The sequence below is a fragment of the Rhinolophus hipposideros genome (assembly GCF_964194185.1).
Source record: "Rhinolophus hipposideros genome assembly, chromosome: 3".
NCBI classification, from domain to species: domain Eukaryota; kingdom Metazoa; phylum Chordata; class Mammalia; order Chiroptera; family Rhinolophidae; genus Rhinolophus; species Rhinolophus hipposideros.
Genome location: NC_138049.1, coordinates 45,379,790 through 45,407,208, shown reverse-complemented (window position 1 = coordinate 45,407,208; position 27,419 = coordinate 45,379,790). Strand labels below are relative to the sequence as shown.

Here is a 27,419-nt window from a genome sequence, read left to right as displayed (position 1 = left end):
CTAGTTTGCTTTGCACCAATTACTTTAGTCTTCCATTTCCCCTTCGCGTTGTAAATATTCTCATTGTTAAAGGAAGGATAGTTGTCTTTATGCTTTCAAGGGTTGGATGTTCTGGCAAGTTAGTAATTGAGCTAGGTTTCTAGCTTAGACAAAACTAGTTAGAAGCATAAGACTGTTTTTTTATTACCCCCTTACCCCCCCACCCCCGCCCGAAATCAGGAGAAGCTGTGTTTTGACTGGGCTTGGGAATCCTACCTCTAACTTTGCTATCTGACCCACAGATTCAATCTATTCCTAGGAATTTGGGTCAGACTTCTCCGATCTTGAGCCCGGCCACACCACCATCGTGACTCTCCTGTTCCGGTGGTGTCATTTGCAGCTTAGGCTCTTTGCTGCGTAGTTTTAGTAAGTTATTTTATCATTATGGGGTCTTATGGTTTTTAAAGGCAGGGACCTGGCATATGTCCCTGATTCATTCTTACAAAGTTGGTATCAATTTTCTTTCTACAATTAATTTTTATGATTATCCAAGTTATGTATACATTGAGTATAAGAGGTCAGATTTCTGTAAGACTTGTAACCAAAGGGAGCCTTCCCCTGTCCTACTCCCCTCCCACCCTGGGCACCCTGCTACAAGGTGCTTTCAGCAGCTCCAGCTGCTTTCAACTCATATAGATGCTGCTGCTGATTATGTTTCTAAACAAAATGCTTACATGGCCATATTTTGAATTTTTAAACTTATCTACAGGCTTCCTTCAATGAAAGATGAAGATTTAACTCTTTTATATTACCCCTTTCCTCGTCCTCTTAATATAGGCTATATCATAATATTTGGTTAAATCGCTTCCAAGGCAGTATAGCGTAGCGGCTAAGAGAGAGGGCTCTGGGCTCAAATTCCAGCCTCCCCGCCCACTCGCTAGATTTGTGTGATTTTGAGCAAGTTTTTCATCTCAGTGCCTCAGTTGCCTACAGTATAACCTATCTCATAGAATTGTGTGGATATCAAATGACTTAATATGTATGAAGCATCTATAGTTTCTGGCGTGTAGTGAGTTTTACATAAATTCCAGCTATCGTCATTAACAATGTCACTGTGATCTATGGCCGTCTAATACCTCTCTCTGCATTTTAAAGGACGAGCTAGTGTGGCAGTCACAGATGAGCTGGTTACAGTAATCTCTCCTGCAGGCTTTGCCCTGCAAACGTATATACATAGATGATCAGAGAATTTGGACCGTCTGAGCACAGGCCACTTCTAAGGGGGAGAGAAGCCCAGAAGGGGCCGCCTGACATGCTCAGTTCCTTCTATCAGAGGCACCAAGCAGATAGCCATCTTCCCCCAGGAGCAGTCGCTGACAGGCCTTGAGTTGTCTCCACTGGGAAGTCCCTGAATGGAAACAAGAGGCCAGGGAATGAGGAAGCTTCGCTGTGACAAGTCTCTACTCGCACAGTATTAGCACAGATGTTTTTGTCCTGTGGGTGCCTATTTGTGATTTCCACAAAACAACTGCTTACTCACTGTGCTGCTGTTTTTCGAAATTTGTAATCACCAACCATGCCTGTGTGAGGCGTGCTCCCAGGAAAATTATAAATCCATGTTAAATTTCTTTGCTACTTTTTAACCAATTTCATCCATCCGGTTACCTCTAATAGCATCTAAACCCAGCAATAGTCAAGGTAGTTATTTGTCTTCCCCCAAAATAATTTGTTCCAAATATAGACATTGAGACAATACCCCATGATATGGAAACTTCTGAAAGAGATATTAATATCAAGCAACTCCTTTTTCCCTGAGAAATAATTTTGGAAAAATAAACTTGCCTCACTTTCAGGCATATTGAGTAAGTTGCTGGTGTTTTCAAACAAACTCATCATCTTTCCCTTTCCCCACTCCCTAGACCCAGTCATTTCTTTTTTCCTAGACTCTGCCTCTGCCTCTCCTCCACTTTGTCACCTGCTTCTATCTTTTGAGAGTCAACCTTATTTCCTCTTCCTTCATCTTTCCATAGCTAATGAATCACAAGTGCTGTTGATTTCATTGTTTGTATCTCTCTAATCTGTTTCTTGGGCCACGCTGCTACTTCTGAGTTTAGGTCATTGTCATTTGTCAGTCGTAGCTAAGCCTTCCAACTGCCTCCCGAGCAATCGCCCCCATGGAGGAGGGTCCATTCTCCAAACTGTTGGCAGATTGAAATTTCTAAAATACCATCTGATCATGTACTTCCCGGGCTAAAACCCAATGATGAGTCTTTACCACGTAAAGGTTAAAGTCTGTATTTCTAAGAATGGCAGAGAAGGCTATGCTGTGATTCCGGCTCCACCCTTTAGACAGCCACTTATAGGCGTTAATTTAGTACATGTGGTGTCCTCTATGTGGAATGTTCCTGCCTCGCCTTTCCCCTGTCTTTGCCTGATTAAGGACTGTTGTCCTTCAAGACAGTTTGGGTGTGACCCGGAGGGAAAGTGACAGCTCCTTCCCTCCCACGTCTGAGGTGGGTACCGCTCGTGAGTGGTCGGTCCCCTAGTACGCAGTTCACACCTTGGTCAGCCACCACCCTGTACACTCTTCTGTTCTTGTAAGTCTGCCTCTCCTTTTCTAAAAAATTATTTTTATTTATTAGTTTCAGGTTGTTTGTCTCTCTCGATTCTGAGCTTCTTGAGATGAGCAACTTCAGATCCCTAGTGCCCAGAGGAGTCTATGATTCAATACGTACTTATTGCATGAATAAAGCTGTATGTCCTCTTCCCATTTATATTTGTCCATTTAATTCCCTGGACTCTGTGCGTAAGATGCCATATTTTTTCTCCCATTAAATTTGATTTTGCTGCTTTGTCTTCTCTTCATATATATATATATATATATATATATACATACATACACACACATATATATACTCATATATGTGTATATATATACACATATATATGTGTATATATATATATATATATATATATATATATATATATATATATAAGCCTTTTTTTTAACTTTTATTTATTTAAGTGTACTTTTCCTGGACCCATCAGCTCCAAGTCAAGTAGTTATTCCAATCTAGCTGTGGAGGGCGCAGTTTGTGGGAATCAAACTAGCAATCTTGTTGTTAAAGAACTCACGCTCTAACCAACTGAGCTAACCAGCTGCCCTTCTTTATATGGTTTTTGAGTCCTGATTTTGCCAACTGGCGTATCAACAATTTTTTCTAGATTTTTTTTTTTTTTTGTCACCCAGTAGGATGACAGTTCCATGAGGGCAGGGATTCCTGTCTGCTTTATTCACTGCTGTCTCCTCAGCACTTAGAACAGTAATGGCACATACATTATAGACATTCAACAAATATTTGTTGAATGCAAAAATGTGTCACATACACATTTGATAAACGGAATTTATGTTTTCTTTCAGGTCTTGGTCCTTACCTTCGTTAGCTATATTCTATTCAACATTTTTATTAGAGTTAACTTTTTAAAAATTCCTTCATTGTTACATTGGACTTAGTTCTGTGAATCTTAGAGCTCTAAGAACAAGGCCATACTGAGAAATTCAAGGAAAACCTAATGAATCAGGGCTCTTTCATTGTGGGAGAAGTAAAGTAGTACAGAAATGGTTAATACCATGCTGTAAGTAGTTTTGGTTTTATGTGAGGGAACTCCTTTCTGGCTTCTCAGAAAACATGTTGCCAGACTAGGGGAGGAACATTTACTGTGGTCACAGGAGGTGGATTTGGATCCCGCCCTCTTTGAGGAAGGTAGAAGATCTGATATTATGTATCCAGCAGTAAGGATTCTCTTCCAAGGATAGAATGTTTCCATTCATTCATTTACTTGATACTTTTTGAGTTTTTACTATGATATGAAGATAGAAGGGGAGAAAGTAGATATAAGGTATGGTGGTGACATTTTGGAAATTTAGACTTGTGTGTGTGTGTGCGTGTGTGTGTCTAAAGACAACACACAGGATAAAGAACCTTGGGTCAGTGACAATAGGTGGCATCAACAATAAGTACTGGAGAAGTTCAGAGGAGGGGGAGAACTCTGAGGGCCAGTATGGTAGAACATTTTTAGAAGAGCTTGGTTCTGACATGTTGTTCCATAGAAAAGGCATTTTAAGAACTTGACTGGATCCTTATCATCCTATTGAAAGGGTTACTGACTTGTCCTCCTAGCTTTAAAAGGTTCCCCAGCTCAGGCGCATTGACAAGAAGTTATAAAGGCAGTATGGTTGTTTACAAGGGGTGAAGGAATGGACAGAGCAGAGCTTTGGACCAGAAAGAACAGAGTATAAACCTAAAGGCTTCCACTTTAATAACTGGGTACCCTCTGGCAAATTACTTAGCAGCTGCGCTTTGGCCACTTCAGATACTATAATGTAGGGATATTGTCTGTCTCCTGGGGTTGCTGTGAAGATTGAATGAAGTGGTTTATATAAAGTGCCCCACATATTGTCTGCCACATGGTAGGTGCTCAATAAATGTTAGTTTTCCTTTCTCCTTACAAAGACAAGATGCTTGCTCTGAGTAAAATGGATTCTATCAGGGAGTTTCTCTAAGTGTCTCTTTTTTTGTTTATTAAATGTATTGGGATGACATTGGTTAATAGAATTATAAGTTCCAAGTGCACAATTCTGTAATACATCATCTACATGTTGCATTGTGTGCTCACCACCCAAGTCAGTTCTCCTCTCATCACCATATATTTGATCCTCTTTATCCTCTTCTAAGTATCTCCTGATGAAAGCTGAGGCTGAGACATCAAGAGCCAGCTCTGAAAGCAGTTCTACCAGGGGCCAGTGAGATCTGGCCCAAGTGCACAGGTTCCGGGTCGGGCCTCGTCCAAGGGTGACGTGGAGCGTGTACTGCACTGTTTCCCCGTCTTCTTTAAATATCATTGCTTTCAACAGGGCTTTCAGGAAGAGCTGCCCAGGCGCGTAGGACCTGTGTTGTGGGTATTTTATTGTTGAATTACACTGCATTCACCTCCTTTCAAGATTAAACTAGCAGACTGTCAGTTTGTCATCCTCTCATGGAAACTGAGAAGCCTAATCAGGACTCACATTTAGCCACACAACACACTGCCTTATGGACATGGGCTGGAGTATTTTATCTTCTACTTTGAACAGTTGTAAGGTTAGAAAATGTTGGGGTGGCCTGTTAGCTCAGTTGGTTGGAGCACGGTGCTCTTAACAACAAGGTTACTGATTAGATCCCCACATGGGCCGCTGTGAGCTGTGCCCTCCACAACAACCGTGTTTCCCTGAAAGGAAGACCTAGTCGGGCCATCAGCTCTAATGCGTCTTTTGGAGCCAAAATAAATATAAGACCCGGTCTTATATTATGTTACACTCAGTATTATGTTATGTTATATTATACCTGGTATTATATTATATTATTTATATTATATTATATAAGACCGGATCTCATATTAAAACAAGACTGGGTCTTATATTAATTTTTGCTCCAAAAGACTCATTAAAGCTGATGGTCCGGCTAGGTCTTATTTTCAGGGAAAAATGGTAGATTGAAACAACTACTTGACTTGGAACTGATGGGTCCTGGAAAAACACACTTAAATAAATAAAAGTTTAAAAGAAAAAAGAAAGAAAGAAAATATTCATTATTCTTAGTGTGAGCTTTAATAAATGAGTGAGGAGCTTTGCATTACAGGCCAGAGCCGTGAATCTAAGTTAGGAGTCAGAAAAACAAACAAACAAAACATCCCCGAAACTCAAGACCAAATGTATACTACTTTGAATACCTGAGAGCTCTAAATGAAAGGTGAACCCTGGCAGTTGGTATGGGTGTAATGTATTGGGATTGTTTTTAACCTCAGATGGTATGTTACTTTTCATGTCTTAGGTGTAGTGTAGGATACACAATTCCAGAGATCTCTAGTCGTTAGAGCCACGTTCCTTCAGCTCAGTGTCTCCCAAGTGAGGTGAGTGGTGACAGGTGAGCGTCAGTGCTGAGCCCCTTAGCACTCCTGAGGCTCAAGTCTGAGTGAGTCATTGCCTCCGGCCATGAGCAAACTTGTCCATTTCACGTCAATGGGCTGTTCCAGAGTTATTCTTTTCTATGTGTGCTATGACCTGGAAAGTATTAGAGAGTGAAGCTTTAATTCACGTTGTATCTGGGTGATCTTAGCATTGCTTTGAAGTTCTTTATAGGTCTTGATATTATGAACAAAACAGAAAAATATGGTTATTTGGAGACGTGACTGCCTCTCAAAGCATAAGTTCACTTCTCCTTTAACTTGTGTAATTTTCTGAGGCGTAGAGTAGGACATTCTCAGAGTTTTCACTGTAGGAATGGAAGGTTACAGACGAGCAAGGGAGAAGGCTAGAATGACTCTTGTGATAACGGATTAGAGTTGAAGACATCAGTATGAATTCATGTTTAGTGTAATATGCTTACATATATGGATGCTTACATATAGAAAATACATACTGATAGATATGTGTATACGCATGGCTTCGTGTGCGTGTATGTGTTGCCTAGCTCTGTCAGCTAAGAGGGACAAACCTAAGGGGACATGATGACTAAATGTAATGTGGTGTCCTGGATGGGATTCTAGAATAGAAAAAGGGCATTAGGTAAAAACTGATGAAATCTGAATTAAGTATGGACTTCAGTATAGATTGAATAATGTATCAATATAGGTTCGTGAGTTGTGACCAGTGTACGGCACTGACGTAAGATGCCAATACGTTAGGGGAAGCTGGATTGGAGCACGTGGGTACTACTCTCTGCATTGTCGTCACAGTTTTTCTGTAATTCTAACACTATTCTAAAACAAAGCTGAGGGGTCTCAAGTTTTGATCTGATTGTTGAGATAAGACTTGGGTGTTTTTATCTGAGAGTGAGGTTTCTGAGAACTGTAGATGCCAGTTAGTTTCACAGATGCTAACTGAAACCGTGAAACCATGGAATGGAACCGCACACTCCCTGTAGTTGAAGGCAGACCCCTGCCGTGTCAAGTGTCAGCGCTGTGATCCTCCCTGCCAGCTCCTGGGAACTTGTAGCCCAAACAGCTGCCTTTCTCATCAGTAAGCATCATGAAATCCTATCAATAATATAACCAATGCATGTTCTGTATGCCCACTACTCGGTACTACTCGGATTCTAAGCTTTTCTCCTTTTTAAAAGGTGTAAAACAGTACAAACTCAGTTGTAGTCCTGCTGTACCTTTCTCCGTTTCTAATCTTCATGCATTCCCAGAGGCAATAACTATCCTGAATGGCTTTTATTATTCCCATCATGTTTTCCACTATTACTACATATGTGTGAACCTGTATCCCAGTGTATGTGATACCAGCATTTATTTCTTCTAGTGCTGATAGGCATTTGTGGTATTTCCAGTTTTCTACTGTTACAAACAGTGCTTCAGTAAATATTCTTATTTATGTCTCCTTGTGTGAAGTTTCTCTGGAGCACATACCCGGAAATGGAAGTGCTAGAATGTGGGGTATGCACATCTTTGGCTTTTCTAGATGTTACCAAATTGCTGTTTACAATGATTATTTCCATTTATGTGGGTATGTGGGTATGCATAAGAGTACCCATTTTCCCATAGTTTTACTAAAAGTTGACATGGTCAGATTTCTTAATTTTTGGCAAATTATGACAATTTATTTTCAATTTGCATTTTTCTGATTACTAATGAGCATCTTTGTAAATGTCAATTAGCCATTGGGTTTTTTTTTAATGAAAGTTTATTGGGGTGACATTTGTTACTAAAGTTACATAGATTTCAGGTGTACAATTCTGTATTACATCATCTATAAATTGTGTGTTCACCATCCAGAGTCAGTTCTCCTTCCATCACCATATATTTGATCCCCCTTACCCTCATCAGCCACCCCCCACCCCCCTTACCCTCTGGTAACCACTAAACTATTGTCTGTGTCTATGAGTTTTTGTTTCTCATTTGTTTGTCTTGTTCTTTTGTTGTTTTTGGTTTATATCCCACATATCAGTGAAATCATATGGTTCTCTGCTTTTTCAGTCTGACTTATTTCGCTTAGCATTATACTCTCAAGATCCATCCATGTTGGGATTTTCTCTTTGTATATTTTCTCTCAACTCTTTCGCCCATTTTTCTGTTGGGTTGTCTTTTTTTTTTTTTTTTTTTTCCTAATCTGCCATCTTGGAACTCTTGGGTTGTCTTTTCCTGATTGATTTGTAGGCTATCTTTATAAATGCTAGATGCTAATTTACTAGTTGTATGCACTGCTCTAATGGTCTTCCATTCTGTGGCCCACCTCTTTTTCCTTTGATTCTAGGGTCTTCTGTTGCATAGAAGTTATACATTTTAATGAGGTCACATCTCATCCATATTTTCCTTCATGGTTTGTGCTTATGTCTTGAAAAACCTTTCTATCATGAGGTCAGGATATTCTCCTTTATTTTAAAATCCTGACTTTTTTTTCTTTCGTATTTAGCTTTGTAATCTGTAATCTAGAATAAAATTTTCTTCATCTATTGAATTTTTTTATTTCAGTACTGTTTTTTCATAACCAGGCTTTCTGATGAATACTCTTTTTTTATGTATTTGCTCTTGTTTTATTTTTGCTTGTTTCATAATTTTTTTTAAAATAAAAATTGTTCTTTATTTCTTTGAAAGTTCTAAACATACTGATTTTGGAGTGGTGGTCAGACTACTCTATAGAATTAATTTCTTCTGGAGGGACTTTGATAATTGGTGATTTTTTTGTTGGTTGTCTTTCTTAGCATTGGATTGGCTTCAGTTTTTTTGAATTTGACTTTACAGGATCCTTCTGAGTGGGAGGTATAGTGCTTTGTTTGTTTGATTCTCTCCTTCCTCACCCTCCCTACCTAAAGGTTTGCACTTTCTTCCACCTGATTCCTTGAATTCTCCATTTAGAACCAGGTCTTTTAAGTTTTGTGCTCGTAGTAACACTGAAAACCTCAGACCCAGCCCGAGGGCCTGGTCATGAGGCTGAATCTGTATCTCTCCTCCCGTAGAGGCTTGTAGCGTTCTAAATCTTTAATCTGTGTGGAAATCATTGAGTTCCCTCCAACTCACACTCCTCCAGCCTCCTGTCACAAGGTGTGGAGCTGTTCCAGCTCTGGCCTCGGTGAATGGGTTCATCTCCTTTTCTGGCCCACAGGCAGCACTTTTAGTCCTCTTTACAATCGCCAGTGCCTGCTTCCAGCCCTGGAACCTAGAAGGTAGGCCCAGCCTAGTCCATCCCTTTATGCAGCTACTCTTAGCTGATGACTGGGTCTTTGTTGTATTTTTTTTCTCCAAATACTTGAACTGTATTGTTACTTTTATTTGGAACAGTGGATGATGCATGGAAGTGTGAATTCACTGTGTCATCTTGAGGTCTGGATTTTGTCTTAAATTAGCTGGATTGTGAGCTTCTCCAGAGAGGTATGGGTTTGTATCAACAGCAAGTGTGGTGCCTGGCTGTTAATAAAGGACTCTTGGGCATGTCTTCTTATCCCTGTTTGCACCTGGAATGTTTAGTTTGAATCCCACTAAAGTTGCATAATGTTGGCAAGTTGCTTGACATCTCTAATGTTTTATCCACCATCTTTAAAATGAAGATAGTGTACCTCATAGCGTTGCTTGACGATCTAAGACAGTTCTGTGTGGGTCCTTCCCATGGCTTAGGAGGCATTGCAGACATGTTCTTTCTTCCATCTATCCCCATCCTACCCTTCTCAGTGATGAACAATTTCGCTGGCAGAGCAAAGTTTTCTGAAATCGTTGGATATAGAGTTCTCTAATATGTCAATTAGGTTAAGATGGTTGATAGTGTCATCCAGACTTGTAAATTTTACTGATTTTTTTTTTTGGTCTTCTGGTTCTATTAACTACTGAGAGAGATGTGCTGAAATATACAACTATGATTATGGATTTGTCTAGTTCTCCTATTAGCTCTGTCAGTTTTGTTTGGTGTGTTTGTTTTTTTATGACATCTATTTTTGTTGTTGTTGTTGTTGAAATCTTCATATAGGTTCATTTTTCTTAAACCAGCATTATTGAGGTATAATTGGCGTATAATAAACTGTATGTTTAAGGCATGTAATTTGATGAGTTTTGTCATATGTATATACATCAATGAAACCACTACTGTAGTTAAGATAATGAACATATCCATCACCTTCAAAAGTGTCTTTGTGCCCCTTGGTAATCCCTGTTTCCAGCTCAACCAACACTCCCCCCCCCCCAGGTAAACACTGATATGCTTTCTATAGATTAATTTGTATTTTAAAAAATTTTATATAAATGGAATCATACTTTATATACTCCTTTGTGGTCTGGCTTCTTTCACTGAGCGTGATTTTTTTTTTTATCCTTGTTGTATTTATCAGTAATTCACTGCTGTTTGTTGCTGGGTAGTATTCCATTGTATGAATACACGAAACTTTGTTTATCCAGTCACTTATTTCTGGATGTTTGGATTCTTTCCAGTTTTTGACTTTAGCAATAAAGCAGCTATAAACAGCTGTATAAAAGATTTTGTATGGACACATACACTTGTTTTTCTTAGGTAAATACCTAGGAGTGGAAATACCTAGGCTGAGTCATATGATAAAGGTATGGTAGGAATTTAAAAAAAAATTCCTGAAGTGTTTTCCAGTGTGGTTGTACAATTTTATTGGTTTTTTTATTTTATTTTATTATTATTTTTAAAATTTTTATTGGGGAGCAGTGTGTTTTTCCAGGACCCATCAGCTCCAGGTCAAGTCGTTGTTGTTGTTTTTCAATCTAGTTGTGGAGGGCGCAGCTCACTGGCCCATTGTTGTACAATTTTATATTCCCAGGGGCAGTGTATGACAGATCCCGTTTCTCTACATCCTCTTACCAGCACTAGGTATGATAAGTACTTTTTTAAAAAATTTTTTATTGGGCAATATTGGGGAACAGTGTGTTTTTCCAGGACCCATCCATCAACTCCAAGTCAAGTCATTGTTTCACTCTAGTTGTAGAGGGCGCACCTCACTGGCCCATGTGGGAATCGAACCAGCCACACTGTTGTTCAGAGCTCATGCTCTAACCAGCTGAGCTATCCAGCCGCCCCATGATAAGTACTTTTCATATTAGCCTTTTTAATAGGTATGGGTGGTTTTTTATTGTTATTTTAATTCACATTTCCTTTATGACTAAGATGTTGAACATCTTTTCTTATGTATATTTTCCATTTGTATATCTTTTTTGTGGAGTGACTTTTACCCCCTTTTTTTTTTTTTTAATTCGGTTGCTTGGTTTTTATTGAGTTTCAATAATTCTTTACATAATCTGGATAAAAGTTCTTTATTAGATATGTAATTTGCCTATCTTTCCTCCCAATTTGTGGATTGTCTTTCATTCTCTTAACAGTGTCTTTCAAAGAGAAGTTGTTAGGACCAGCCCGGTGGCTCAGGCAGCTCAGGCGGTTAGAGCTCCATGCTCCTAACTCCGAAGGCTGCTGGTTCCATTCCCACATGGGGCAGTGGGCTCTCAACCACAAGGTTGCTACTTCAATTCCTTGAGTCCTGCAAGGGATGGTGGGCTCCGCCCCCTGCAACTAAGATTGAACACACACCTTGAGCTGAGCTGCCTCCCGGATGGCTCAGTTGGTTGGAGCGCGTCCTCTCAACCACAAAGTTGCCGGTTTCGACTCCCCCAAGAGATGGTGGGCTGCACCCCCTGCAACTAGCAACGGCAACTGGACCTGGAGCTGAGCTGTGCCCTCCACATCTAAGACTGAAAGGACAACAACTTGACTTGGGAAAAAAAGTCCTGGAAGTACACACTGTTCCCCAATAAAGTCCAGTTCCCCTTCCCCAATAAAATCTTTTCTTTTTTAAAAAAAGAAGTTGTTAGTTTTGATGAAGTTTAGCTTATCATTTTTTTCTTGTGTGGACTGTGTTTTTGATGTTGTATCTAAGAAATCTTTGCCTAACCCAAGGTCACAAAAATTTTATCCAATACTTTCCTCTAGAAGTTTTCTAGTTTTCAGTTTCACATTTAAGTTTTATGATCCCTTTTGAGGTAATTTTTTAATATGGTAAGGTAGGGATCAAATTTTGTTGCTTCCTATATTTCTGAAGCTCTATTATTAAATGTACATAAATTTATAGTTGTTATATCTTTCTGATGCATTGATACTTTTATCATTATGAAGCATTCCTCTTTGTTTCTAGAAATGCTTCTTGTCTTGAAGTCTATTTTGTCTAATATTAGTATAACTACTCCAGCCTCCCTAGGGTTATTATTTACATGGCATATATTTTTACCTTTTTTTCCAACTTATTTGTGTATTTGTATTTAAAGTGCATCTATTTCTTGAGTTTTTGTCCAGTCATACAATCTCTGCCATTTGATTGGAGTCTTCAGTCTTTTTTATTTAATTTAATAACTGATATGATCATATTTAGGTCTGACAGTTTGCTATTTTCTATTTGTCTCACCTGCCTTTTGTTTTTCTGTTCCCTTCTTTTGCATTAATTAAATAATATATTTAGTAATCAATTTTCATTTCTTTTTAGGTTTTTAGCTATATCTCTTAGCATTATTTTTTAGTTCTTTCTCCTGGAATTACAAACACATCGTTAAAGCTATCCCAGTGTATTTTAAGTTAATATGGAATTGCTTCAGGTAAAATGTAGGAACACTAAAACAGTAATATTTTTATTTGCCTCCATCCTCAGTGCTGTTTTTATCATTCATATGCGTGTGTGTGGTGTCCCCAAAATGTATACATATTTTAAGAAAGGAAAAAACTGTTAAAATTGTAATACTCAATATATACCGATAACAAAAGATGAATTCAAGTCACGTATAACTTCTGCAATTACAAGAGGTGCTCAAAGTGGTTGCCATCAGCGTCCAGACACTTCTGATTATGGTGAACTACTGCTTGAGCAACGCTGACCAAAGTGTCCACTTGTATACATTTGTGTACATTTTTGTATACAGTTGTAGATATTTGTAAACATTGTATACATTTGTATACTTTTTTTGGCATCCCCGGTGTATGTATGTATGTATGTATGTATGTATAAAACATCTATATACAATGGTATAATTTTTGCTTTAAACAGTCATATATCTTGTAAAGAAATGAGGAAAAAACACGTGTGTGTGTGTGTGTGTGTGTGTGTGTGTGTGTGTGTGTGTGTGTGTGTATTTCAGTCCTTCTGGACCCAAGTTATCAACTGGTATCATTTTCCTTCAGTCTTAAGAACTTTAACATTTCTTGTAGTGGAAATCTCCTAGTGATAACTTCTCTCCATTTTTATTATCTGAAAATATCTTTATTTTGCCCTCATTTTTTGCAGGCTAGTTTAGCTAGATATAGGACAGTTTTCTCTCTTTCAGCATTTTGACAGTTCCAATATTCTCCATAATTTCTTATGAGACGCCGACTAATAATGGTATCATTGTTCTCCCGGGATATAACATGTCAGGTTTCTCTGGATGCTTTCAAAATTTTCTCTTTATCTTTGGCATTTAGAAGTTTAAGTATGATGTGCTTGGGACTAGTTTGCTTAGGGTTTATACTTCTTGAGGTTCTTTGAACTTCTTAGATCTGTAAGTTAATGCTTTGTACAAAGTTTGTTATTTGGGCAAAGGGATTATTTCTTCATATAGCTTTTTCTGCTCCTTTATCTTTCTCCTTTCTTCTAGGACTTTAGCTCTGCTTATGTTGAGCCTCTTGATTTCTGTCCCACAGATCTCTGAGACCATTCATTTTTGTTTAATATTATGTTTCTTTCTGTTATTTGCATTGGGTCATTTCTGTCTTCATATTCCCAGATACTTTCTTATCATTTATCTCCAATCTGTGAGTCTATGAAATATATTCATAGACTCTGGAATTCATATTCCCAGATTCTTTCTTATCATTTATCTCCAATCAGTGAGTCTATGAAATATATTTTTCAGTTATTGTACTTTTCATCCCTAGAGTTTCCATTTCACTGTTGAGATTCCCTATCTGTTTGCTCAATAAGACCACATTTTACATTTAATTCTTTGAAAATGTTATCCTTTAATACTTCCAAATGTTTATAATAGCCATTTTGAAGTATTTGCTAAATTCAACGTCTGAGCCCACTCAGAGTGAATCAATATTGATTATCTATTTCTTTGCATGTCTAATAATTTTAGGTTGAAACTTGGACTTTGTAGATTATATTTTGAAGTAACTCTGATTCAGTTTTGTTCTTCTGAGGATTATTAATCTTTAGTTCCTAATAGGCAGCTAGCTAGCCTGGGCTCAAATAGCAAACTCTGTCTCTCTGGGGGTGGACAGCAGCTGATCTCTCTGCCCAGGTCGTACAGCTTCTGACGGTTGCTTTTCTTTAGCTGCTGCTTTTCTTTCATCTGGCCCCTGTCTCGTCTACCCAGCACTTGCATAGTTTTTTGATCCTCAAGGAAGCCCACAAACTTGCAATTTTTATTTCTTCCAGTTTCAGTTTTTCGAAAGTAAACTGTCCTGCAACTTCTGTCTGTTTTCAGACATTTTCCAGTGTGTTTAAGTAATTTCTGCCCTGCACACATGTTATAATTGTTATCTGCAGGCGGGCTTGCTTGGCCATGAAGAGAAGTTGATACCATTTGATACCATTAACAGAAGTTGATAGCAAATCATTTTAAAACCACTCCTAAGTGAAATATTACCAAATCATCTTTAGGATGGCAATAAAATGGTCAAGTACAATGTACTCATTCCTGAATTTTTGTGTTGTTGCCAGACGGTTCCATGCCAAGAGTCATTGGGTCTTTGTTAAATAATACTTTTCACTAAAATCTCAGTTTTGTATAGTGTTGTTTCATTTCATTTGAGGCTATTATACCAATGTTAGGCTGTTAAAGAGCAAAGATGTCTTGAAAGAGGCCAAGATCAAGTGGAAATGGGGATTGGACCTACCAAAAAAGGGCAAAAGAATTTTTATTAGCCTAAACTAACTACAGTAAATTTTCCTTTTGGATGTTTTCAATGGTAAACACTTTGCCCTCCGATTCATTTACATCTACATAATTACAACATTTTTATTTTTGCTTAATATGTAGGAAAATCTACTTAGACATTAAATGTAACCACTTCCTTAGAGTGATTTGCCTTCTCTTTTGTCCATACGCTGAGAGCTAAGGATTTGTTCTCAGTGTGGAGCAGGAAACAGAGGATCTGGATGGGGAAATTGGAATGCTTCCTGGTATTTTTTTAAAAAAAAAAAGATTTCCCAACCTGGCTTTACTGGATGTCTCTCTGTATAACATCCACCCGTGCACATATCCAAGTAGGGTCGACAAGCACATCCTAAAAGTCTTTCTTTATTGTATGTTTTTTCACATCGGTATCTCTTAAAGTATTTGGCGCATTCTATATGGTGTTCTGGTTGGACTTCTATTTGCATATATGTTACTAGAGTGAAAATTTGGAAGGTAGAGAATCTCAATAGCCTAGGATAGTGCTTAGAACATAATTGGCACTTTTAATAAGAAGTGAGAGAATGTTATTCCATAATTTAAACAGCACCTCTTCCCTTGAAAAGTATTTGTTTCTTTAACAATTTTCGGAAACCCCGTGTAGCTATTTGGTTGAATTACATAGAGGGACCAGGGCTCATTTGTATTTTTTAAATAAAAATTTTACCCTGCTGGATATAGTGACTATGTACTTTAATTTCTCAATTGTTAAATGAACTTAATAAAAGCACTACTGGGGCAGCTGGATGGCTCAGTTGGTTAGAGCAGGAGCTCTCAACAACAAGGTTGCCGGTTCAATTCCCGCATGGGATGGTGGGCTGTGCCCCTCGCAACTAGATTGAAAATGGAGACGGGACCTGGAGCTGAGCTGCTGCTGCACGACTAAGATGGAAAGGACAGCAACTTGGCTTGGAGCTGATGGGTCCTGGGGAAAAACACGCTGTTCCCCAATAAAGTCTTGGAAATACACACTGTTCCCCAATAAAGTCCTGTTCCCCTTGCCCAATAAACTGTTCTCCTTAAAAAAACAAGAAACAAAAAACAACAACAAAAAAACTAAAAGCACTACTTAACAGAGTTTTGAGGATTAAATGAGATCATTGGTGTACAAAAATATATTAACGTTTCAAGAGCTGAATTTCAAAAATTCAATGTTGAATTTTTATTATTAATAATCACAGTGATACTTGGAAGAGAGCAACAGTCTATTTTATTTTTATGGTATATATCATAACCCAGAAGGCCTTGGATTCTTTCGGATACCGGGTTAAAACTTTATAAAAACCAGAAATTTTATGAGTTTACAATGGCAAATAGTTATTCATTCAGGAATTAATTTCTTCTTGAATTTGATCAGAAGATAGACCTAACTTCTTCTATTGTTAATTATTATTGTCACAGAATACACTGCTGGGGTTTTAGCTAAGGCACTAAGGTACGATACTGTGAAATTCAAAAGTGAGGTATTGCATTTTCAAGAACCAGTTCGAAGCTCTAAAACCCATAAGACGGATATTTTGTGAGGGTTCCTTCAGAAAATTATGCTGTGACTTCCTCACACGCTATGGGAGAAATGGGGGTGCATACTTTTTCACTTGCTATCTAGTGAGAGGAGCTTTAAAGACTTGTCTTCATTTAGAGGGTACAGAGGATCGGGGTCGGAATCCCCTGAGAACTCCAACAAGGAGAGAACTGTGGCTGGCTAACTGCTCCTACGGCAAGGGTGGCTATGTTGAAATTTGCCTCCACTCCAGTGTTTGTCAGAGCAAAGGAAAGATGAGTGTTTCCTGCAGGTCAGCAGCAGGCCTAGTGGAGAAGAGGGGCAGCCTGGAGCTGTTTGACTCCTGCCCAAATAAAGCGTCTAGAAGGGCAATCAGGCTCCACCAACAAGTCTTTTAAGTGATAGTCTGAAAGCCAGGAGGAGAATGAATTATCCATGTCAGTGGAGCTACAGCTGGAAGGAACTCTGAGGAAACCACAAAAGTGCATCTGAGAAAAAAGAGCTTCAAACATCATCAGACAGTCTTTTTGGCAGGACCACTTCAGTCAGAATCTCCTTGCCTTCCTCCCCCCAGCGTACCTCTCTTGTATGCCCACTTTGGAGAGAATGACAGCTAGGCAGGGGAAGAGGAGGTCCTGGGAAAGAGACAAAGCTGTTCTTCTCCCAGCTAGGGTTGGGGAAAAAAGCTTTGATTGCCAAGTGCAAGTTGGTTTGTTACCTGACATTGCCGTAGGTCTGTTGTTTAACACTGGCTGGAAATCATGTGGGCCTGCTGATCGCCCAGTGGCAGGGGAACATCTCCGTCCCCCGCATACATTGAAAGAGGATAGTAGAGACAAAAATAAAGGTGTGTTTGGTTCTATCCTGCAGTTTGTGCTTGTTCAGTGCACATAGAAATCTATAAAAATGTTCATATTTGGTATAGCAGATCAAACTCTAAACGCATAAAGAATTGCTTTTATTCTTCAAAGTGCCTTGACTTATACGATCATTACATGCAATATATTGTAGGTATATGCTCTTGGGTTTCTTAATGTGGTCTCCGATTTAGTGTTGGCATTTTACTTACTTGCAAAAGTACAATTAAGTAAACATCTATTTTATCCAAAAGTAACATCTATTTTATCCAAAATAGATGTTAGGATGTTACTCTTCTAGTCTGCCTAGGTTGTTTAGATTGTTTCATAAACATGAGAGATGACTAAAGCCATTTTCGAATGAGATTAAATTATTATAAATTGGTGTTGTCTTTATATGGGATAGCAGACTAAAAAGTTCTTCTCAAGCAGCGCCATACTGAACAGCTCTGCACCTGTGGGGCAGAGGCCATGCTAACCTGCCTGGGCCACGCGTCTCCACTGCCCACTTCTGAATCCCCCTACTAACACCTGAGTCACGATTGCATTGTTTGTACAGTCTCTTCATTGAGTTTTGTATTAAGATCACAGGCTCCCTGCTTTCTGGTAAGGGAAGCAAGGAAACAGAAATATGGCTGATTAAAATATACGTAGTTTAAAAAAATAACTCAAAATGTAAGAAGGCAAAGAAATAAATGAAATTGTCAGTGTGGTCAAGTTTCTTTTGGACCTCGCTATTAAGTGATCACTGCAGAGGGTCTGGACTTAGTTCCTTTCGCTGAGGAAATAGAGGAACATACTAGACTTTCAGAGTTTGACGGAGCTCTGTAGAACACCTATTTCATTTTATAAGACAATTTGTTGTTGCTAAAATTCTAAATTATTAAGTGCTTTTGTGCTGGATACTGAGGTTTATATACATTTTCTCTAATCCTTAATGATTCTGGAAAGTATGTGTTTGGCTTGCTTTTGAGATGAGAAAACAGGGGAAGTGACTTGCCCATGAATGTATTATAGTTACAGAGTTGGGGGATTTGGACCCAAATCTGTTTTATAGCCCATGTCCCCTTTGGCTCCATTATTTTATACTTTTTAAGAAAAATTTATAGACTTGATATCCTATGAGATCACTCATTTCTTTGGCACAAAATTGTGATAATTTGTACTCAGTATTTGTTTCTGTCTCTTTTGGCTTTCTTTTGCTTTGGTTTTTACAGAATCAGGACAGAAAATTATGACTTATGATTCCTAATTTTTTTATTGTCAAAGATAAGATACTTTCAGAAAAGAAGGTAATGTATATATGGTTTTATAAATAAAGTGAATACCCAGTAACTATTATCCAGGTCACCAAATAGTCTACCTGTGTATGGCTTGATTCCCTTAGCCAAAGAACTAAGCCGAGACTCTAGGCAAATGTTTAGTTCTTAACCACTGGGTCCAAACGGTTGTAATTCTCTTTCCTCCCTGCAGTGGTTAACTACTATCCTGATTTCAGTGGTCATAATTTCTTTGCAGTTTGACCAGCTAAGCATGCATTCTTAAATGTATCTCATTTTTTTAAAATGAATTTTCCCCCATAGATTAGAAGTTGCTTAAAACCATAGAAATCAGGGTTGACATTAATAGTGTTTGCATAGGAGAATGTCTGATTTATTTAAGAACAAACTTTTCAAGAACTCGATTAAACACCAATAAATGCTATACTAATTACAATTAGTATTGGCCAATCCTTTGAGCTACAATTCAGTTTTGTTACTAATTTATTCCAACTTTCCCCCATTCATCAGTCCGGGTAATACCCTTTCTGCATTAATATCTTCCTAAATAGGTATTATGTCTTATGGAATAAGTACAAATATAATTTACCATGTCGTAATGTCCCCCTTTTTCTCTTTACAGCATGGGTAGGTTCTCTCTCCATGGGGATGATTTTCTTTTGCTGCCCAATAGTCAGCGTCTTCACGGACCTATTTGGTTGTCGGAAAACAGCTGTTGTGGGAGCTGCTGTTGGATTCATTGGACTCATGTCCAGTTCTTTTGTGAGGTAAGGACTTGGTTTCTTTATGTTGTTTTTCAAGAACTGTTGGATGCCTGACAGTTTTTCTTTCAGAAATGGCTGTTTAGAAGAAAAAAATATTTGGGAACTCCCTTCTATTTGCAAGATGGGATGCTGCCCGATTCATGAATTGTTCAATAAAACCAATTAGATCTTTAAGGAAAAAATCTTCCTTTTCATTGCTGAAGCTGTAGGCCATCCGACTCATACATTGTTGTCTACAGCAGTCTATCAGAATTTGAGAAATCGAATGCTTTTACCTGCAGTCTAAGAGGTAGACATCAGTCAGGATATATATGTTCCCCGGAGCCAAGAAAAATGTTTCTCCTTTTGTTTTTTTCTATTCACATAAACATCCTTAAAGAACTCAAGTTATAAGTCAGTTGTCTAAAGCAACGGCATGAGTTTAAGGTCAGCTCAGTCTGAGACCCAAAGAGTACAATAGTGGCTGAAGGAGTTGTTCGTAGGCTCCATATGAAATATTTTTATTAATGAGATCAAAACTTTGCTATTTATTTCAATTCAGATAGAGAGTTCCTGTGTGTATTTTTTTTTAAGAACATGCTAAAATTTTAAAAGGTTGTGGCAAAATAAAATGGTCAAATTCAGTTTAAAAGAAAACTTCATATCAATACACTCCCTGTGTCTGTTAAAAGATGGAGTGCATTGATGAGGAACTAACTGCAAAGAGCTGATGGGCACATTTCTGTGTGAAGCTCCAATTCTCCTAGTAATCTCCTTGCATTGTCAGAATAATCCCGTTAGAGAAACACTGGTTTAATATGTATCTCTGGTTAACAGGAGGCAATTAACAAGAAAACCTCTTAAGCGATTTCCATCCTGTGTCTCTATTTTAGTGGTTTATCTTCATTTCCTGCCTCTTTCCCTTCCCTATCTTCATGCACTAGTTGAAAAGTATTATTGAAGTCATTAGGGAAAAAAACAAACTTACGCTTCCTGCCCTGATTACTTTTAAATATTTGCGATTTAATCAACAGGATTCTTGGTTTACTCATTTTACCCCCACCCCCTCCCGCCTCCACCCCTTCCTCCATTCTACAGTGAGCCTTTGTTTCACCTGACTTAGACGTTTTACTTGGATTCTAAACAATTATTTTTATTTCTTGATAGAAAATATATATTCTGTCTTTAAAATGTCTTTATATTTTTATTTTAAAATTGTTTTTTTTTAAGAAACTAAAAACAATTTTGTTTGAAATAAGATTTTGCTTAGATCATTTACTTTTAGTTCTTTTTTAGCAATAACACAACGTTGTGCTATTACCACCTCGTTAGACACCTGCTTTGGCCTGAAAGCCTCCAGGTACCCAGGGTCAGCACCTGTGGCTCCAGCACTTGCTGAATGGATTAGCACTCAGGCTTTGGTGGAGAGAGGATCAAGAAGTAGAAAACCCAGGGAACTTACTACCCAGTCTGGTAGACAAAACACATAGACAAACTACTTATTGCAAACAGTGTTTTTCAAACTTTTTCTTACCATTGAGAGATAAAAATTATGAAATATATTTTACATTGTGATCCAGCTCTCTCTCTCCTCTCCCTTAACGGAAACAAAATGTCATGAAACCATATTTACCTTACTGCTTGTAATGTTTTCATATTTTCTATTCAGTTTCACTATTTAACTCACTGATCAAAAGCTACCAAACATTCAAAGCAATATATAGGAGCAAGGGGGAAAGGTAGTATAAGTTCCAAGTGTTAAACAATGGACCCACTTTTCCTAAAGCTGAGTTCTGCCTCTGTAGGAAAGCCTTCTCTGGCAGCCCCAGGTCACGTCACTGTCCTTGCTTCACATGTGACTGGTATGTTATTGATTTACTTGCTGATTTACACTGCACTTAATTCAGTTGTCAAACTTCCAACAATGTGAACCACCTGTTACTGAGGTGAAACTTCAGAAGTGAAAAATGCTCAGCAGCAATGAAAATGCTGTCACGAAGTTTATGTACTTTAATCTTACCCAGCACTTGGCATTTAAAATGGTATGCAGAAGAACATTTCCAGTTTATATCCGCGGCTCCCTGGTTTTCCACGTGACAGCTTTACAGTACTGCGGTGTAACTGTATAGAAATCAGTGCTGCTGATGACACTGTGTTGTCAGTACTACTTTAAATACACGCTTTGAAGAAGGCAGAAAAATGTATAATAGATTTAGATTTCACCTTTAAAACTGTTAGATAAAAATAAATTAGTACCTTAAGAAGTAAGCTCCAGTTATCGGGAACACTACTTATGTGGACAAACTGTTGCAAATAAATGAAGTATTATTTACAGATTGTCCTATATCATGTGGGGTCTATGTCTTGTTTCACTAAGCAGATATGAGAATATTTCTGATATTTTTTCCACCAAGTACCTGGAACACCGTAGCTGCTAAATATGTTTATTGAATAGAGTGGAGATTCAGTAAAAGGTAATCAGAGTGAGCTAAAGTTAATCTGGGAAAGCCTGGGAATGACTCTTGAGCTTGACTGAAAGACCGAGCTGTAACGGGAGTAATAGAGGAGGAAGGGCCCGTGAGAGAGGGTTGCAAACATGCATTAATTTTATCAGATTCTACAGTTCCTTGTGATTACCTCAGCATATTGCTAGATGAGTGTGATTGTCCAAAATTTAATTATTAACCAATTTTGTCTATCTTAGCTTCTAATAAATAATTTGACTTTACTCCTTGATAAATAGCCTCTTGAATTGCACATTTCACAAGAAAAAACTTTCAGTTTTCTTTTACTCCTTACCTTGTTTTAAAGAATGTAATGATATGATCCTTTACTTTCATTAAGAGATGTGTTAAACTATATGATATGGTTAAACTATAAAATTCTTACTCCTTTATTATTCTTTTGAGATACACATGGCCATAAAGTGTACAAATGGGGATCACTGATGAACCTACTTCATTTAGTTGTTATGCAATCAGAAATATGATTTCTTGTTATCTTGCCCAACTCTGAGAACACGGCAGTACAGGGCAAGGGTTGGTCTGCAGCCCTCAAGCTGCCAAAATGAGACACAGCTCTCTTCTGTGTGAATATTCTTGACAGAACCTTGGGGAGAAAATATAAAATGCAGACTTTTCTTTGAGTAGATTGCTTCGTATGTTCCTGGGGAAACTCCATAAAATAATGAGTTTTCTTAGAAAATTATCATTTTTAAAAACCTTTTATTGAGACTAAGTCTTTTGTTTGTTAGTTTAATCACTGTCTCTTTTACTGAGGCCCTTCCTGGCATTGTCCTGTGTAGGGGCGCCTACACAGGGTAGGGGCGCCTACCAGTTCTCACCCAGGGCCGCGTGGTTCATGAAATCCACGGAAAGACGAGGAGGAACAAAATCACGGATGACCGCAATGGCCATTTTTCACATAGCTGAGGCATTTTTATTATCCATTCAGATTAAATTATTTTTAAGGCTACATTTTTGGTTTATTAAGTTTTTCACCTCTGCTTTTGGTTAAATTTCATTTGTAGAAAACAGACTGACTCACTAAAACCCACTTTTATGCCAAGGTTTTATTCTGCCAAGCACATGATAGAAATAATGAAATTTCTTTCCCTCTTTTTCATCTTCACACAGTTCCATCGAACCCCTGTATCTCACCTATGGGATCATCTTTGCCTGTGGCTGCTCCTTCGCCTACCAGCCTTCACTGGTCATTTTGGGACACTACTTCAAGAAGCGCCTCGGCCTGGTGAATGGCATTGTCACCGCCGGCAGCAGCGTCTTCACAATTCTGCTGCCTTTCCTTTTAAGGGTTCTGACTGACAGCGTGGGCCTCTTCTACACACTGAGGGTCCTCTGCATCTTCATGTTTGTTCTCTTCCTGGCCGGCTTTACTTACCGACCTCTTGCTGCCAGGGCCAAAGATAAAGAGAGTGGAACCAAAGGAGGCAACAGATTCTCCCTCTTTTCCAGGAGAAAAATCAGTCCTCCAAAAAAAATTTTCAATTTTGCCATCTTCAAAGTGACAGCTTATGCAGTGTGGGCAGTTGGAATACCACTTGCGCTGTTTGGATACTTTGTGCCTTATGTTCACTTGGTGAGTGTGCTTTCTTTTCTTTGCTGGTAACATATTATTATTTCATACAGGAAAACTTAGAAGAGCAAAACAGAGGAGGTTGAAGTTGGCCTTAAACATTATGCTCATTGCCATTTAGGACTTTTGAAGTTCAAGGCCTCTTAGCACAAGGTCAGCACATCCATCAGAGCCTTAAACAGAGGATATGTTTCACGGGTGTGCTTGTGTGTTTTAAAAATCACCAAACCTAAAGAAACAGAAAGCAACTTTTAATAAAAGGAACAAATGGCATCAGTACAAGAGACCTGATAGGTTACTGCTGCTTCAAGTGACTTATAAATCTTCAGGGACAACGATGGCGCAATGATTTTACCAACATCAGTAAACTCTTTTTCAACAAAAGGGTGCAGAAGTTAGGTAAGTAGTAAAAGTCAGAGGCCTTGACACAAAGAAGCATTGCATCTACTTATGGGATACTTCGGGGAAAATGGGAATTCTGTTCAGAGATTATTTGAGAAATGTTCGCAAGTTCCAAACGAGGGGAACGTGTAAGGGTTATATAGGAAAAGAGGATTTCAAGTGCTCAAGCAATTTATGTTGTTTATCTTTGCTTCAAAGGCAAGTTTCAGCCTCTTTATACTGAATCAAGAATAAGTAATGCCTAAAGTATTTGCCCCTGGCAAAATTTGCTCAATAGTGCTTATCATGTTTCTTCCCTTTTTATTATTATTGTGGCTGGAAATGTATGTATAGTTCAACATAGTTGATAAACAAAAATGATGCTACGATAACCTTTTCTTTAGTATGTGTACTATGTGTGCGAACCTGGACATTTTCTAGCTTTCAGTCTATTTTTGGCTGTTCGGGCAATTTTTCTTTAGTTAAAAATGTTGGTGAAAGTTCGTAATGCAGTTTAAAGAATTACTGGGCTCAAGCAGTCAGCTAGTAAACTGCATGAACACTGTGGGTTCCAATGCGCAGTTCAGAAAGGAATCAGGTCAAGAAGAGAGATGGTAGGCATGTCCTGGATCTAAGAATAATCTTGATTTCTCAATTCTCCTTCTTCTCTTTTTGCCAGAGGTGTTGAGGAAACATCTGGCATGATCAATGGGGAGATAAGGAGACGGGCTGGGGTTTAGTACTCTGATCCACTTGGCATTTTGCAGAGAATGAGGTACTAGGTAAAATTACCTAGTGTGTGACCCCTGCCACATATGCAGTATGTGGCTACATCTTGATCTAATAGTCCATTTTCACACTTTGTAGGAAGGCATACTGGAAGCTATTTTTCGTTGGACTATAGGAAGGATCAACTTTGCCAACTACCTCTTCCGTAGCTTTGGTAGTTAAGATAACATTTGTTGTGTTCAAAAAGAGTAGATTTTTAAAAAAATTCTCTGGTGGGCTGGCCCGATGGCTCAGGTGGTTGAAAGAGGGCCGTGCTCCTAACGCCAAGGTCGCAGGTTAGATGCCCACATGGGCCAGTGAGCTGCGCCCTCTACAGCTAAGATTGTGAACAACGGCTCTCCCTGGAGCTGGGCTGCCCTGAGCAGCCAGAGGTTGGCGTGAGCTGCCGCGGGCTGCTGTGCTGCGGTGGGCTATCGTGTGCTGCCAGGAGCGGCCGGTGGCCAGCGAGAGCCACCATGAGCTCCTGTGAGCGACGACTGGCAACCGACTGCCTCAGCCAGGGGGAGCGCAAGGCTCGTAACACCAGCATGGATCAGGGAGCTGTGTCCTACACAACTACACTGAGAAACAACGTCTTGAACCTGGGGGGGGGGGGAGAAGAAGGGGGAAAAATTCTCTTTGGTACTATAAAATGAACACATCCAGAGAAATCAGTATCTCAGCTTTCAGCTTTGCTAATACCAGACATTTACCAGAGGACAAGTAGTAGGTGATTATCCAGTTATTGCTGGTAATATATTTATAATTTGTAAATTAATTTAACATATTTCATTTGACCTTCACAATAAATCTGTGAAGTAGGCAAAATCAGTAATGCTAGCCTACGTTTTTATAGACTGGAAAACAGACCCATCAGAGACAAGGACGTTAAGTGACTTCCCAAGAATCACGTAACAGCAGAGCAGGGGTTGGTTCCCTTCCACTGTGCTTGTCTGGTAGCAAATCTAGTAGCCTTACTTTGGGGTGTATCGGGCCACTTCCCTGGACGTACCATCAGATATGCCCATGTTATGGGGGGAAGGGAGATGAGTATGCCTAAAGAAATTTAATAACTATGTCATGGGTCTTAACCATGTTCATAGTAGTGATGAGTGGGGATTATACTGTTGTCATCAGGAGGCTGTAAATCAGCTGGTACACAGAACATTAAGGTCTCTGTTACCTCTGATCACCTGGGCCTTTTTCCTGCTCTCCCTCTTTCTAGGAATGTTTTCTTACAGAAGGTGTTGATATTTTTCATTTGGGATTTAATCTGTCGAACTGTTATGGCACAGAAAGCCACACTGGAGAGGAAACACCCATTTAAATGCCATGCAGGCTGTTTAAATCCTGTGTTTGATGGGTGCACTGAGTTTGTCACTGGGTTGTAATTTAAGGCCTGGATTATGGGTACCTAAGCCAAGCTTCATGGCCTGGGGCTCCACTTTTCCTCCGTAGAGGGGGAAACGGTGTCTCAGATCTTTCCAAAGACGAGTAGATGATGTTCAATTCATATTAAACTCATTAGTGGGCGTTGAAGGGCAAACACCATGTAATGTGTAAGAACCTGCCGCGAAGGGGCAGAAAATCTAGTAATGAAATAAAAATTGTTATGGTTTATAAAGGACTTTTACGTACATTACCTTCTTTAATCTTCCCAATGGTGCAGTACTTGTGATGTGTTGTCCCCGTGTCATGGACGACAAGACTGAAACTTGGTACCTGGCCTAGGACGCACGGAGATGGACTTCTGTGCCCCAGGCGGTGTTGCATAGTGGGCAGAGGGAGAGGCTCTGAAGCAAGACAGATCTGGGTTTCAATCCTGGTTGTGTCCCTCACTTGTCGCACCACCTTGGGTAACCTCTCTGAGCACTAGTTTCTTCATCCATAAAGTAGGGATAAACCCAGTTTTGTAAAGCAGTAAGCCTCAGAGAAAACACATATAAAGCATCCATCCAGTTCTGGTAGAAAGATGTGAGTCTTTTAAGACCATATGATTGCTGACTGAGCAGTTGTGTGTGTGTATGTGGCGGGGCGGGAGGGGTACTATAGCGTCAAAGGAGAAAGATGATATCCATTTGGAAAAGTGGGGAGTAAAAGCTTCACAGGATTGGAATTGGGCCTTCACATAAGATTTGGTGTTCAAACCAGATCCTTAATCAACTAGGGAACTAATTTATCCATGTAGGTCTTTAAAGATTTGAAACAAAGAGCTCTTGTGGTTATGTTAAAAATTCTAAGATCTTTACTTGGTTATCAGACCACATAGGATGATTTGAGAGAATCTGTATGCTTTATGGCAGGCAGTCTTGCTCTCAAAGCAGGGTTGGAGGTGTTATCTTTTAGTAGTTGACTTCTGAAAATGAAGAATCACAGTGCCTCTTGGAAGCTGTCAAATGATCCCGTTTAGGCCCACTCACGTACATCCTCTACTGTAAGGGTATAGACCTTACAGATCAATTTAGGTGGGACCTAACTTTCTAAATAACCATTTCTAGTAGCAGCTGCTTCCGTTTTTTGAGTTGCCCCTTTTCCCTGAGAGTTTTGTTTTGTTTTCTGGGTTAGGTTTTTATGGCTCCTCCTTATCCAGTTTTTCTTCATTCGCTTCCAAAAGTAGAACATTCTCTTAGTTTTCCTCCTACTTCTCTCCCTCACTCTTTCTTTGCTGGTTCCCTCTTTTTCACCCTGACCCCTGAATATCAGTGTGTGTCTCCTATGGCTTGCCCCTGGATCTTCTTATCTACTCATTCCACTGGTGGTTTCACAAAAGTGATTTATTTTCTCACCATCTTAATCTTTAAAATTCTCTGCTTTGATGCCATGATTTTTCTTTTACATTTTGTACTTATAGGAC

The 27,419-nt window shown here is 38.9% G+C and overlaps 1 protein-coding gene across 2 annotated transcripts in view; it reads left to right on the top strand.

Annotated features, from left to right (window-relative positions):
- SLC16A10 (solute carrier family 16 member 10) overlaps positions 1-27,419 on the top strand; it is a 101,458-nt gene that overhangs the window by 42,421 nt on the left and 31,618 nt on the right. For both annotated transcript variants that reach the window (XM_081044457.1, XM_081044456.1), the window contains exons 2-3: positions 19,201-19,345; positions 22,957-23,419. In XM_081044457.1, the coding sequence (XP_080900583.1) occupies positions 19,201-19,345; positions 22,957-23,419 (608 nt within the window). The remainder of the gene's footprint in view (positions 1-19,200; positions 19,346-22,956; positions 23,420-27,419) is intronic.